The 12995-nt window shown below is 40.0% G+C and overlaps 1 protein-coding gene across 1 annotated transcript; it reads right to left on the reverse strand.

Annotated features, from left to right (window-relative positions):
* Window positions 1-435: 435 nt before the first annotated feature.
* On the reverse strand, window positions 436-12417 carry LOC128507740 (transcription factor Sox-13-like). The gene is made up of 5 exons (XM_053478814.1): window positions 12281-12417; window positions 7885-8124; window positions 7637-7735; window positions 970-1081; window positions 436-859 (listed from the first exon to the last, which is right to left on the reverse strand). Exons 1-5 carry the CDS (start codon window positions 12402-12404, stop codon window positions 436-438), a joined length of 999 nt encoding a protein of 332 aa, XP_053334789.1. The 5' UTR covers window positions 12405-12417.
* Between the last annotated feature and the right edge of the window lie 578 nt (window positions 12418-12995).

Consider the following 12995-nt stretch of genomic DNA (forward strand, 5'->3'; position numbering starts at 1 on the left):
GATTTTTTTTCCCTAATAGTAATGAAATCAGTTTGTGTCTGTACCAGTGACTGTATAGATGAGTGGACAGCATACTGTAGCACCATTGAACTACACTGTGTGGTTTTAAAGTCTTAAATGTGTTAGAACTGAAAGTCACCAGCAAGTGAAACCAGAGTCTGTGCAGGAGATACAGCATTTTAAAGTGTCTCTGCCTCTTGCTCAACATGTTGGCTGTGGACATTTCCCTGCTTCAAACCATGGATATGCATGGTAACATGCATATATAATATAATATTAAATTACATACAAGTGCAACAAGCATCTACTAGCTCAAAACAGTAACTACAGCATTTTCAATTAATATGTACTATATTGCTAAACTGTACTCATCACATACTGTATGCACAAGGATTTAAAGAACCACACACATCACAGACTTTCTAAATCTTAATTTTAATAAACAATTGAAGGAGACAGTGTGTTTAACAGATTTTCCAAGGCATCGGTTTCCAGGAATTTTAGGGAATTAAGGACTGTGCTGCAGTGGGAGTCATTGTTGTGAGCGTCTGCCACAGACTCATTAACAAAAATATATGGGTCTAGTGCAGAAACGTAATCACAGATCTGGAACGAGCCCATCGCACTTGATTGCCCCAAATCATTTTCAAATGGACAGATGTCCAGAACTGGTGGAGAATTAAGGCTTGTGTTGATGTGGGTGTCTTTCCAGCAAGCATCTTTGCTGTGGATGTCTTTGCTGTCTGCCATAGACCCTTTACCGAAAAGATAATGGTCTAGAGCAGAAAAGTCATTGTGAACCAGGAAAGAGTCACTGTACGGGTCCATCCCAGTTAAGGGTTCCTGATAGTCCAAGATGCTGTAAAAAGAATTAAACAGAATTGTGGCAATTACGGAAGTTACCAGCGTTACACTTCATTTGCACCCATTTGACTACTGAAAAAGCTAACAGTGCAGCTAACAACTCACCTGGTCTGGGTGTATGATGGCTCAGGCATGCAGGACAGTAGATCATCAGGGTAAGGGGGTGGGCTTGGCTCTCGATCAGATCTCTTCTGTAATGTTGTAGTCTTCAAACTGCCTGCAAAGATACAAAGCTATCAGGTGTGTGGTTTTGACTCACTTCCTATTTGAAAAGACACGTATGGAAGTAAAACAGTGCCAAAATAACATGTTGAATTACATTAACTGAACAAACAATGTTGCAAAAAAAATCCTTAAACTTTGCTGCATAGCAATTTAAACTGAATTGAAAAAATCCTTACAGAATTTACACTGTTTTTAATTTTTGGCACTGCAGTTTATTGTAGTTGTATATTTCCAATGAAAACATAAGTCAAGCTTTTAAAATTCAATGCAGAAATATGTTTTGGGTTGTCCTCTCCGCACACATTTATTACATTTATAGTTTGAATGTTCATGCTACTCCGGGCCGTCTCGGGTTACTTTGCTGTAACCCTGTTCCCTGAAAAGGCGGGAACGAGATGCTGCGTGAAAACGCTATGGGAACATCTTGTCATGTTGCCGGTTGTGAAGCATGTGTGTACCAAACACGCCAAATTTTTGGCTTTTATAACCTCGGTCAGGTGACGTCATCTGATAGGACGCACCTGCAGGTTATAAATAGGAGTGAACTGAAAACATTCCTCAGATTGATTTGTCTGAACGGACGTCCGGTCACATAGGCAGTGCGGCATTGGGACGCAGCATCTCGTTCCCGCCTTTTCAGGGAACAGGGTTACAGCAAAGTAACCCGAGACGGCCCGGAGTCGCATGAACATTCAAACTATAAATGTAATAAATGTGTGCGGAGAGGACAACCCTCCGTGTCACACACTTGCTGCAGGGGAATACCTCTTGCTAGTGCAATAGATGAGGCGATCCCCCTGGTTGAATGAACCCTGATTCCTAGAGGCGAAGTGAGCCCACGCGCCTCATAGGAGAGGGCAATAGCCCAGTGTAGTGGGGGCCACCCCCCGTTGCGGCCCCAGACCATGTAAAAGCTGCTCTGACTTACGCCACTAGCTGATGCGGTGGACGTAAATCTGAAGAGCATGACTGGACAAAGTAAGTGAAGTCTTTCCTGCTCCGAAGCTGTAAAGGCGGAGGACAGGAGGCTTCAAAACAATAGGATGCATATTGGAAAATGTGTGCAGAGAGGACCAACCCTCCGCGTCCAAGACTTGCTGCAAGGGAATACCTCTTGCTAGTGCAATTGATGAGGCGATTCCCCTGGTTGAATGAACCCTGATTCCTAGAGGCGAAGTGAGCCCACGCGCCTCATAGGAGAGGGCAATAGCATCTCTCACGCAGCTTGCGGCTTTAAAACATGTAAAAGCTGCTCTGACTTACGCCACTGGCTAATGCGGTGGACGTAAATCTGAAGAGCACGTACTGGACACAGTAAGTGAAGTCTCTCCTGCTCCGAAGCTGTAAAGGCGGAGGACAGAAGGCTTCAAAACAATAGGATGCATATTGGCAAATGTGTGCGGAGAGGACCAACCCTCCGCATCACAGACTTGCTGCAAAGGAATACCTCTTGCTAGTGCAATTGATGAGGCGATTCCCCTGGTTGAATGAACCCTGATTCCTAGAGGCGAAGTGAACCCACGTGCCTCATAGGAGAGGGCAATAGCATCTCTCACGCAGCTTGCGGCTTCAAAACGTAAAAGCTGCTCTGACCTACGCCACTGGCTAATGCGGTGGACGTAAATCTGAAGAGCACGTACTGGACACAGTAAGTGAAGTCTCTCCTGCTCCGAAGCTGTAAAGGCGGAGGACAGAAGGCTTCAAAACAATAGGATGCATGTTGGCAAATGTGTGCGGAGAGGACCAATCCTCCGCGTCACATACTTGCTGCAAGGAAATACCTCTTGCTAGTGCAATAGATGAGGCGATTCCCCTGGTTGAATGAGCCCTAATTCCTAGAGGCGAAGTGAGCCCACGCGCCTCATAGGAGAGGGCAATAGCATCTCTCACGCAGCTTGTGGCCCCGAAACGTGTAAAAGCTGCTCTGACTTATGCCACTGGCTGATGCGGTGGACGTAAATCTGAAGAGCAGTGAGTGAAGTCTCTCCTGCTCCGAAGCTGTAAAGGCGGAGGACAGAAGGCTTCAAAAACAATAGGGATGTCCGATCCTCTTAGAGAGGTAACACCATTTAAAAAAAACATCTTAAGGGTCAGAAACCTGAGGCGCTGACTCTAGTGGTTCAACAAGGGGGCACAAGCCAGAGGACAATTTTTTTCTGCAGAAACTTCAGCACTGAAACAATTCAGCAGTGGACTGGGTCTACCTGCTTCGTCATGCACCAACTTTCAAATACATTCTATTTGAGGGGAGGCAGCCCTAGTACTTAGAATAGTCTTAATTACGCTGGCTGGAAGACCAGCTTGACTTAGAGTCAGAGAGTAGTAATGGGGACATTTGCTGATCTTGCGAGGCAAAGAGGTCCACCTCCGCTACATGAAATTTTCCCAGAATGTAAATCGCCCTGAGGGACAGGAATCTGGTGCGCTAGCTATTTAGCGGCGCGAGCACAGTCCGCCCTGGCGATTAATATATGAGACTGCCATAGTGTTGTCCACCCGCAGTAGGACATGGTAGTCTCAACTGCTGGAGGAAGTGCTTTAGGGCCTAAAATAGAGCCATGATTTTGAGGCAATTGATGTGCTGCGCAAAAAGATGGCCTCTCCAGCTCCCTTGGGCTGGATGGTCATTTAAGACCGCACCCCAGCCCATGAGGGAAGCGTCTGTCGTTAGCATCTGCGACGACAAGACGAACTTAGAGTGGGACCCAGAGTCAGAAACCGGGGTCTGAACCACATAGGAAGGATACGAAGCACCTGGCGCGTAGCCCTTATTGGGGATTGGCCCTAGAGTAAAATCCCCTGGTTCTTAGCCACAACTGAAATGCTCTCATGTGCAGAAGGTCCAAAGGTGTCACTGTGGATACAGCTCCCATGAGAGCTAAGATCTCTGAAAGTGATGGTCACTTTCTGGTCTAGCTTGATTTCCTTGACGGTGTTGAGAATGGATTCGACACGAGTGGGAGACAGCTGTGCCCGCTTACGCTCAAATTCCATGTGACACCCAAAAATGTTGTCCTCTAAACAGGAAAGAGCATGCTTTCATGGCATTGGATCTCAATCCTAGGAAACAAATATTAGCTAGAACGACATGCTGATGTCAAAGCGCTAGCTACTGAGACTGGGCCAGCCAGTCATGTAATTCAATACGCATGCTCTGGAGTCGTAAGAGCCAGAACTACATCCATGTATTTTGTGTATGTGCGGGTGAAAAAGCTAGACCAAATGGAAGGACCCGATACTGGTAAGCTTCGCCCCCGAAAGCGAACCTCAGGAACCTCCTGTGTTGTGGCAATATTTCCATTGATTTATTTTTAGATAGCGGTAAAGCCCGCAAAATCTAAAAAGTTGGACGCATTGCAAACCGTTCCTCTTGCACTTTCCAGTTTCATGGAAGTGGAGACCACGCCATTGAAACGCGGAGGGTGATGTGAGAACTGAATCCTGTAGTTTCTCTGTACAGTGCTTAGTACCCAAGGAGATATACTTGACAGTAGCTTCCACGCTGCCAGTTTCTCAGAAAGGGGCAAAGCTCAGCGGCTTGGTTAAACGGGGGGGATGTTAGATGTTCGGCATCCTGAAAAACGGCAGGAAAAACCCGAAGAACTAACATTTTATTGGAGACTGGAGTTGCCCGAAACACCAGTGGTGGCGGAGCAAGAACACCAACCTCCTGGGGGTGCCAGGGAGAACACTTCATTCTTTAAAAGGAATTCTGCGTGCCTCTCCCCATTGGGGGGCCACCCCCCACGGTCCTGGGCACATGAACCTCAGGGCTTCTTTGTGAAGACAATATGCCAGTCTGACCTCTTTTGAGGCGGATTGAGTGACGCACCCCAATCTTGCGAGGGAGTGCCCAGCTCAAAAACACTCTCCTTGTGTGTTTCACGCCTCGCAACAGTCAGACCCGGTCGAGACTGGGTGGCCGACAGTCCCGACTCTTGAGCAAGGCAGGGAAGGAATTTCCCGAAGGCTTGTTTTATAACTTCGCCTCATGAACCTAGTGGCGACCGAGTTAACGACATCGCCAAGTAGGCTGGGAGGCGAGATGGGGCATCGAGGAGGAATACACGATCCTTCTCCTTAATGCCCCTGAGATTCAACCACAAGTGCCTCTCCGCGGAGACCATAGTAGCCATAAAACGGCCGATAGCACAAGCCATCTGCTTTGTTGCACGAAGAGACAAGTCTGTGGCCCGGCGTAAGTCCAATACGCCTACCTTGCAGAGCCCCGCCAGTACTCAAGTCTCTCAGCAGGTCAGTCTGGTAGGTGTGCAAAAAAACGCCATGGTGTGCAATGCGCCAACCTGACCTGCTGCCTGAAAAGCTTTTCCCTCCAGAGAAGATAAAAAGTCTACACAGCTTGAAAGGAAGTAATAGCTTTTCAGGAAGGATGATGTCCCAGAAGAGAGATAGCCTGGAAGCGTCTCTTCTATCTGGGTGTCATCATATAACTCCGCGTTTCTACCTCAACTATATTTAAATAAATAAATACGTTGATGGCAGGAAAACACGGGATGAATACAGCTTACTCCATGAAAGGGTTAACTCATATGGAGATTGCTAAGAAAAGGGGAGAGAGCATCGTTGAGGCTCCGCCCCCTGCCACCCGACAGAACCTGCCGTCTATGTTTTTATTTATTTATTTTTAAGTGCTTAGAGGCTATTACCATCTCCACGGAAGCAAGAGAGGATGTTTATCCTTGCCCATTCACAAGAAGCGCAGCGCGCTTGCGAGCGAACAGAGGGATTTCCCGATCCAATGAGAACGCGAAAGAAAGGAGTTTTAAATCCGTCTCTCACTGCTCTGCCGGATGCATGAGTTTAAGCCCCAGGAATGCGCGGCGGCTCGAGGCTTCTCAAGGAATGCGAGGCGCGCGCGTAGCACTTAATCGAAGCAGTAAAGTGTAGAGATCGCCCTCCGATATGGATTATACACACGGAGGGACATCTTGTTTAAGCTCTGCCATTATCGGTGAGTTAAACACTTATTTTTGCTGGTTAGACACGACACGTTTACAACTAGGTGAAGACAAGAGTCTGAGGAATGTTTCCGGTTCACTCCTATTTATAACCTGCAGGTGCGTCCTATCAGATGACGTCACCTGACCGAGGTTATAAAAGCCAAAAATTTGGCGTGTTTGGTACACACATGCTTCACAACCGGCAACATGACAAGATGTTCCCATAGCGTTTTCACGCAGCATCGAGTGTAGCCTTTGAAAGGGAACTGAAGTTACTAAATTGCTGTTTTAAAATATTTTCAAGTGTTAAAAATACCATCTTCATTATTTCAACCTTACAAATTTGGAATAGCATGTAATTCAACATGGCATTTTGCTTTGGGGATTTTTAGCCCTGTTATTCTTCTATAGACACTGTGAGATATTGTGACTGTCTGGCTTGTGTTGAAAAGAATAGAAACTTTGTGTTCGATTTAAACGCATGATGCAATTCACTTTCAACTGACTTTTGCCATTTTGGCCCACAAAATAAACGATAAAGCATGTTCATCATTCTTTAAATAAAAAGCAGAGTTCAAGGTACATTTTAGGTTAGTATACAGTACAATGATATAGGCTACTATTGTACTCACAGCTGTAACTAAATTGTTTAAGAATAAACCTGAAATCAACTGTACTTACATTGTTCTGGAATAAACCTGAAACCAAATATTAAGATAAACCACTAGCTCATCAGTGGATTATGCATCAGCACATGCTAGGTTTTTACTCATTTTTTTAAAAAGACCATAGTATAAAATTCATTCAAATTTTTAATTCATCATTAAATACTGCATGCCTCATTGGACAGTGACCAGGATAAACCAGATCTTAAAAATGAATGAAAATATCAGTTGAGCAAGAGTTGCTGCTAAGCATTTATACTGTTATCCCAGATAATACAGTGATGCTGATATTCAGTATGAAGGATAAAGATATTTAATTAGATATTCACTATTTGATGATAGAAACATTAAAATTTACCAGTGGTTATACTTATTTCTTATACTAAAAATCAGCGTCATCTATTGGACCAAAATAAAATGAAAGAAGGGTTTAAAGAGCAATTCAGAAATGGGCATAAAACAACACAAAGTCTTAGGGCTGACCTGTTTGTCTTGATATTTTTTCTATTCTGTTTACACTGCAGCAATGTATATTTAATTTATTTATAATTACATTTTGTCACATTTTAATGGTTTATAGTCTGAGTGACAATTTATTGTCTATTCTCACCTATATTATAGCAGCAATAAATACCTATCTCTCTTTCTCAATAGTTATAAGAATTACATTGTTAAACAAGACCACTGTTAAAACTATTGATTATTAATCAATCCTTAATCCGTCCTTGGTTATAAGCTGTTACTACAGAAACTAGGGATGTGAATTATTATATATGAATATTAATTGCCATTAAGAATTTGAGTATGCAAATGGTTGATGACAAAAATTTTCAAATTTTCAAATTTAAGGATCATATTTGTCATTTAGAGGAATATAAACAATAGCAATTACAAACTTTCTTTCTTTCTTTTTTTTTTTACCAGAGAATATTAGATTGTTCTGTTTGGCTGTAGGTCTTTGAGCTGCTTCCTGCAGGCAGACTCGCTTTCTCCTCTGTGGACGGGGATTATACTCCCAATCTAAATTTAAGGAAAGAAAGTTAAAAGTGCAATGCAACAAGGGGCATAACAACAACAACAAAAAAGGCTCAGGGCTGACCTGTTTGTCTTGTCTTTGTTTTTTTTGGTTTTTTTTTTTGCTATTTTTCTGAAAACCCTGTACACATTACCTGGAAATTGCTTGCTGTGTTCCCATTTAAGCCTTGATGCCTCTAGGTAGTAGGGCATCTTCTGGTCTTCACTCAGTTCCCTCCATTCAGTTCCAAGCTGCTCACTGACCTCAGCATTGCTGGCATTAGGATTGGCTCTGGCCACAACAGACCGGTGTTTCCTTGCCCAAATAATGTAGGCATTCATGGGCCTCTTGATGTGGCTGTTTTTAACTTTGCCTTTTGATGTTTTTAGATTACCTTAAAAAATAAAAACAATAATAAGTTAAATATATATAATTATTAACAACATTTCTAGTTAGATAAATGAACAGAATAGAGGCATACAGTGATGTGCAAAAGTTTTAACAACCTTTTTTTAAGACTAGTTTCAGTTTTATTTATTTATATAGCACTTTATATAGTCCATAGTACAAGTTTGTATCAGTTTGTCCCTGATAAGCAAGCCGAGGAAAACAGTAGACGGGAAAAAAACCCTGAGATAACAATAGCAAAAAGCCTCGAGAGGATCCAGACTCAATAGGGAACCATTCTCATTTGGATGATATCAGATAGCAGGGGAAGTTCAGTATAACAGGAAAGGTGTTTAAACAAATGTGAAATCCACTTTCATTATTGGACGCTCAGATACAAACCTGGAATTTCAGTTTTTAACTAAGATCTAAACTAAACTAAACTAAGACCTAGTACTAATCCTAAAATTCATTATCTCAGAAAATTAGAATATTACTCAAGACCAATTAAAAAAGATTTTTAAGGCAACACTCCAGACATTTTTGTTGTATTGCTGAAGTAATTCATGCAAAGGGAGCCCCAACCAACTATTAAGTGCTGTTCATGTTCATACTTTTCAATAGTCCAACATTTCTGTGTTGAAACTTTTTTTTTTTTATATATAAAAAATTAATAAGTAATATTATAAGTAATATTTTAATTTTCGGAGAATTTGCGGTTTTTATTATCTGTATGTCATAATCATCAAAATTAAAAGAAATAAACACTTAAAATACAGTAAAACTTTGGAGTGCGAGTAACATAATCTGGAAGTGTTTTGCAAGCAAAAAGACAATTTTTAAATTAATTTTAACTTGATAAAAAAGGGCGGTCTTGATATACATTATCACAACTGAGCCAATGGTTCCTCTCCCTCTCATGCTGTGGGATTGTGGGTAATCGTCTCCCATGCTCAGTCAATGGGATCATCACTCATATAGTCACTGAAACATTGTGACCATATGTAGTGTCTGTTCTTTAGTAAATGTACTACAACAACGGCCCCTGGGAGAAAAGATTTATCTGTTTAACAGCAATGCAACTTTTAAAAAATTTCTACAAAATCCTCAAAAGGAGGCAAAAGCAAAAGTTATTAGAGAGGTTCCAAGTCACGCAAAACAAAAGAGGATTTTAATAACCAGACAGAGAGCAGTTATTCCGTTAGTGTGTGTGGGCGTGCGTGCGTGCGTATCTGTACGTGTCAAAGTCGTCCTACATAGTAACCCCCTCCTCCTCCTCTTTCTTCTCTCGTCTTACACCAGCCATGACTTTAAGTAAGGTAAAGCGCAGGTTATTTTGTATTAATTATTTGTATATGAATATTTCGGGGTTGTGTAATAATTTATTAATTTCTTTGATATTATAGTCTTTCTCCGATATACAAGCACTGCAAGCACGCTTCCAGAACGAATTATGCTTTCAATCCAAGGTTTAACTGTATATCAGTTTGTGTAATAAATCCATATGAGTTTCACTTTTTTAATTGATCAATTAATAATAATAAAAATAAATCAACTATTTTACCTGTGTACCTGTGTGTGTTTGTGTATATACTGTATATATATATATATATATATATATATATATATATATATATACACACTACCGCTCAAAAGTTTGGGATCACTTTCTTTGTTTTTGTTTAGTGATTTATTTTCCACATTCTACAACAATACTGAGGATTTTAAAACTATAAAATAACACACATAAAATTAGGTAATTACGTAACAACAAAAACAACAGTTAGTTGTTATTTTAAGATTCAGAGGTCAGCTTTTTTGTAATAGTTCTTGCAAAAGAAGTATTGTTAAGTGCATTTGGAAAATCCGTCAGGCACCATAATGAAACTGGCTCTCATGAAGGCCACCCCTCTGCCGCAAACGAGAAGTTTATTTAGAGTTGTCAGCCTGAAAAATTATCAATTAACAGCACCTCAGATTAGAGGCGTTATGAAGTCTTTACAATAGCAGACACATCACACCATTCATTAACTGTTCAAAGGAGATTAATGCATTTTTCTGGACAACTTCAGCATTCCTTTACAATGTAAAAAAAAATAAAAATCAGGAACGATCATGGAGTTAAAAAGTGATCCCAAACTTTTGAGCGGTAGTGTGTGTGTGTGTATATATATATATATATATATATATATATATATATATATATATAAGTAGGCCTATATATAAAAAACTGAAATTCTGTTTGTTTGGGCGGCGGGAAGTATTTGTGGTGTTTGCACAGGTACAGTAATTGCGTCACAGGCGTGTCACAGGCGTTCTGCACTAATTGTTACAGTAGACAGCGTCATCATCAACTTATATGTCATACTGTGACATAACAGAGGGCATTGGACAATAACAGAATTTCCTATACGCTGACCTCCATGAAACCAGAGAAAAGTTTAAAAGGTCAGTAAATATTGTCATCAGCAACTTTAATGTCATACTTGGAGCGTGTCATAGGCAATAAAATGTTCCTTGAGGCCATTTCATTCAGATCTCTATAATCAGATATTGTAAGTCTACAAAAAATAAGCAATTTAAAATTTCCATAGTATATAAATAATATTTATTGCTAACTACATTAAACATGTGGACAATTTGAACTTTGATGGCCATGTATATTTTCTTGTATTTGTACGGAATACAAATTTTTAACAACAATTTTTAATCAATCTTCGGTGAAACTTTATTTACATGCTGTTGGGCTGTGAATAAATGAATACTGTCATACTGGGCTCTCAGTTTTGGTACTTTACATGCCCTCATCTCAGACTGCTGTGGATATTTTTGCTAAAATGATCTTTTTTTTTGTTTGCTAATTTGGTTATTTAATTGATCATTTTTAATTTATTATTTGTTTTATATAGTAGTGCTTTACATAATATCCTTTTATTACCACCACGGTTTCATAACATATAAGTAAAACTTCCCACAAGAGAAATAAACATATTGATCTATTCATTCTTTTTTATGGTTTGTTTTTCATAGTACTTTTCTTTGAGTAAGCCACTGTGTCACAGTTTCATTTTTTTCTGCACACTCTGTCTACACTATCGCGTGATTGGCTCTGTTGAGTGACAAGGACAGGCACGCCCACTTTGAAGGTAAAAAAAAAGCAATAGATTACTAGTATATTTATTATTCTCATCCAGAACTTTTACTCAGTCTGGACCACAGTCTGCCATTTAGTAATGCCTGGTATATAGTATCAATTTTCAAACATTACTAAAAAATCTTTTAGAAAAATGTTTGTACATCAATTAGCATGTTAAGTAAAAGCCCAATTTTGGACAAAACACATCATGAAGAATGAAAAGTCTTGTGCATGCAACAGTAACAAAAAAAAAACCCCACAAGCAAATGCTACAGTTTCAGGAAAAACTGTCAGATTTTTTAAAGCTGCATAGTAAAACCCAGCAGCAAATTCCCACATAAAACTGCACAAGCTACTTCATAAACTGACTTCATTTACATTTTGGCATTTGGCAGACGCTCTTATCCAGAGCAACTTAAAAAAGTGCTGTAAATGTTTAGTCACTGGATAGATCCTTACATTGGATTACTAGGTTACTTTTAGATGTTCTTTAGCTTATTACTGCTTTTCCTGATTCATAATATTTCTAATGAAGAAACATTTAATTGAATTGTTTTTGTAGGCATCTGTGCTTTATAGATACAATTTTCTTTTACCTAGGGCTTTTGCACATTGAGGTAGTTTTCGACTCATCTATGATTTACAGTAAAATAATTAATATTAATTACAGCAAATATAGTCAACAGAATAGTATAAACAATAACTATTACAATGATTGGATTATGAATCCAAATTAAGTGCACATGAACCTTGTGCAAATATAACGCTGATGGGCTTTAATGTCTAAGATAACCACAGGACCACCAAGAAAGGTCTGCAGTCTGTTTAAATAGTTGTTTGTTTGTTTTTTTACTGTCTGAATAGTGTCATTTTTAATTATAAAAATAACAAGAATAATAAAATAAATCATTATTTTAGACTAAAAAGCACTGCCCTCCCAAGTAAGTCTTGTTTTTTAAAGGGTAAGACTTTATGACATTAGTTAACAGTTTAGCAAGCCTAATTAACGTCTGCGCACGCTTCCTACTTGTTTTTGAAGGAGGCTTCTTGAGGCTCACGCCCTCGGTAGCCGCTTCGACGGTGATTGGCTGATCGCCGCGCGTGTTCTCAGCAAATTGAGTAACACTTTGGCTGTCCTCTTTTCTTAACATCTCCTTGTTAAATTCTTTAAATTCTCCAAAACAATTAAGCTCCAAGTGGAAGATCTTTATTCCTTGACGTGGTAACAATTCTCCAGCGTCTTGTTCTAACACTTAACCGTACTGGACCGATGGCGTGCCAACCCCACTGTAACCATGGTGATGGATGAGCCAATGAGCAGGCTTCGGCAATAAGGAGTTGGTAGTGTTACGATGAGCTCTGGCATTTTCACCTAGAAGGAATGTTTCTCTGTTTTTTTTAACTGTACTTCATTTTTAAATAAACAAAACCTTGTGTTTTGGTAATAAAATCTATGCAGTTGCTGATATCTTCCCCCCTTCATTTTCACTACTACTTTACAGTGAGTGAATCAACGCCCCCAATTATTATTATTATTTCTTTTTTGTGAAACAAGGCATTGTACTTCTACCGTAAGCGATGTTTTAAGCAGTACACAGCAGTTACTGCGTGATTTTACTGTCAATCAAGTGACTCACTAATAGCATTTAATATCGCTGAAATCAGGCGTCTTTTTGCAGCAAAATAAACCAATCCTCAACTTTTTACGCACTGCTATGGGCGGAGTTATCTGACACTCGATA

This window comes from Clarias gariepinus, chromosome 19, assembly GCF_024256425.1.
Source record: "Clarias gariepinus isolate MV-2021 ecotype Netherlands chromosome 19, CGAR_prim_01v2, whole genome shotgun sequence".
NCBI lineage: Eukaryota > Metazoa > Chordata > Actinopteri > Siluriformes > Clariidae > Clarias > Clarias gariepinus.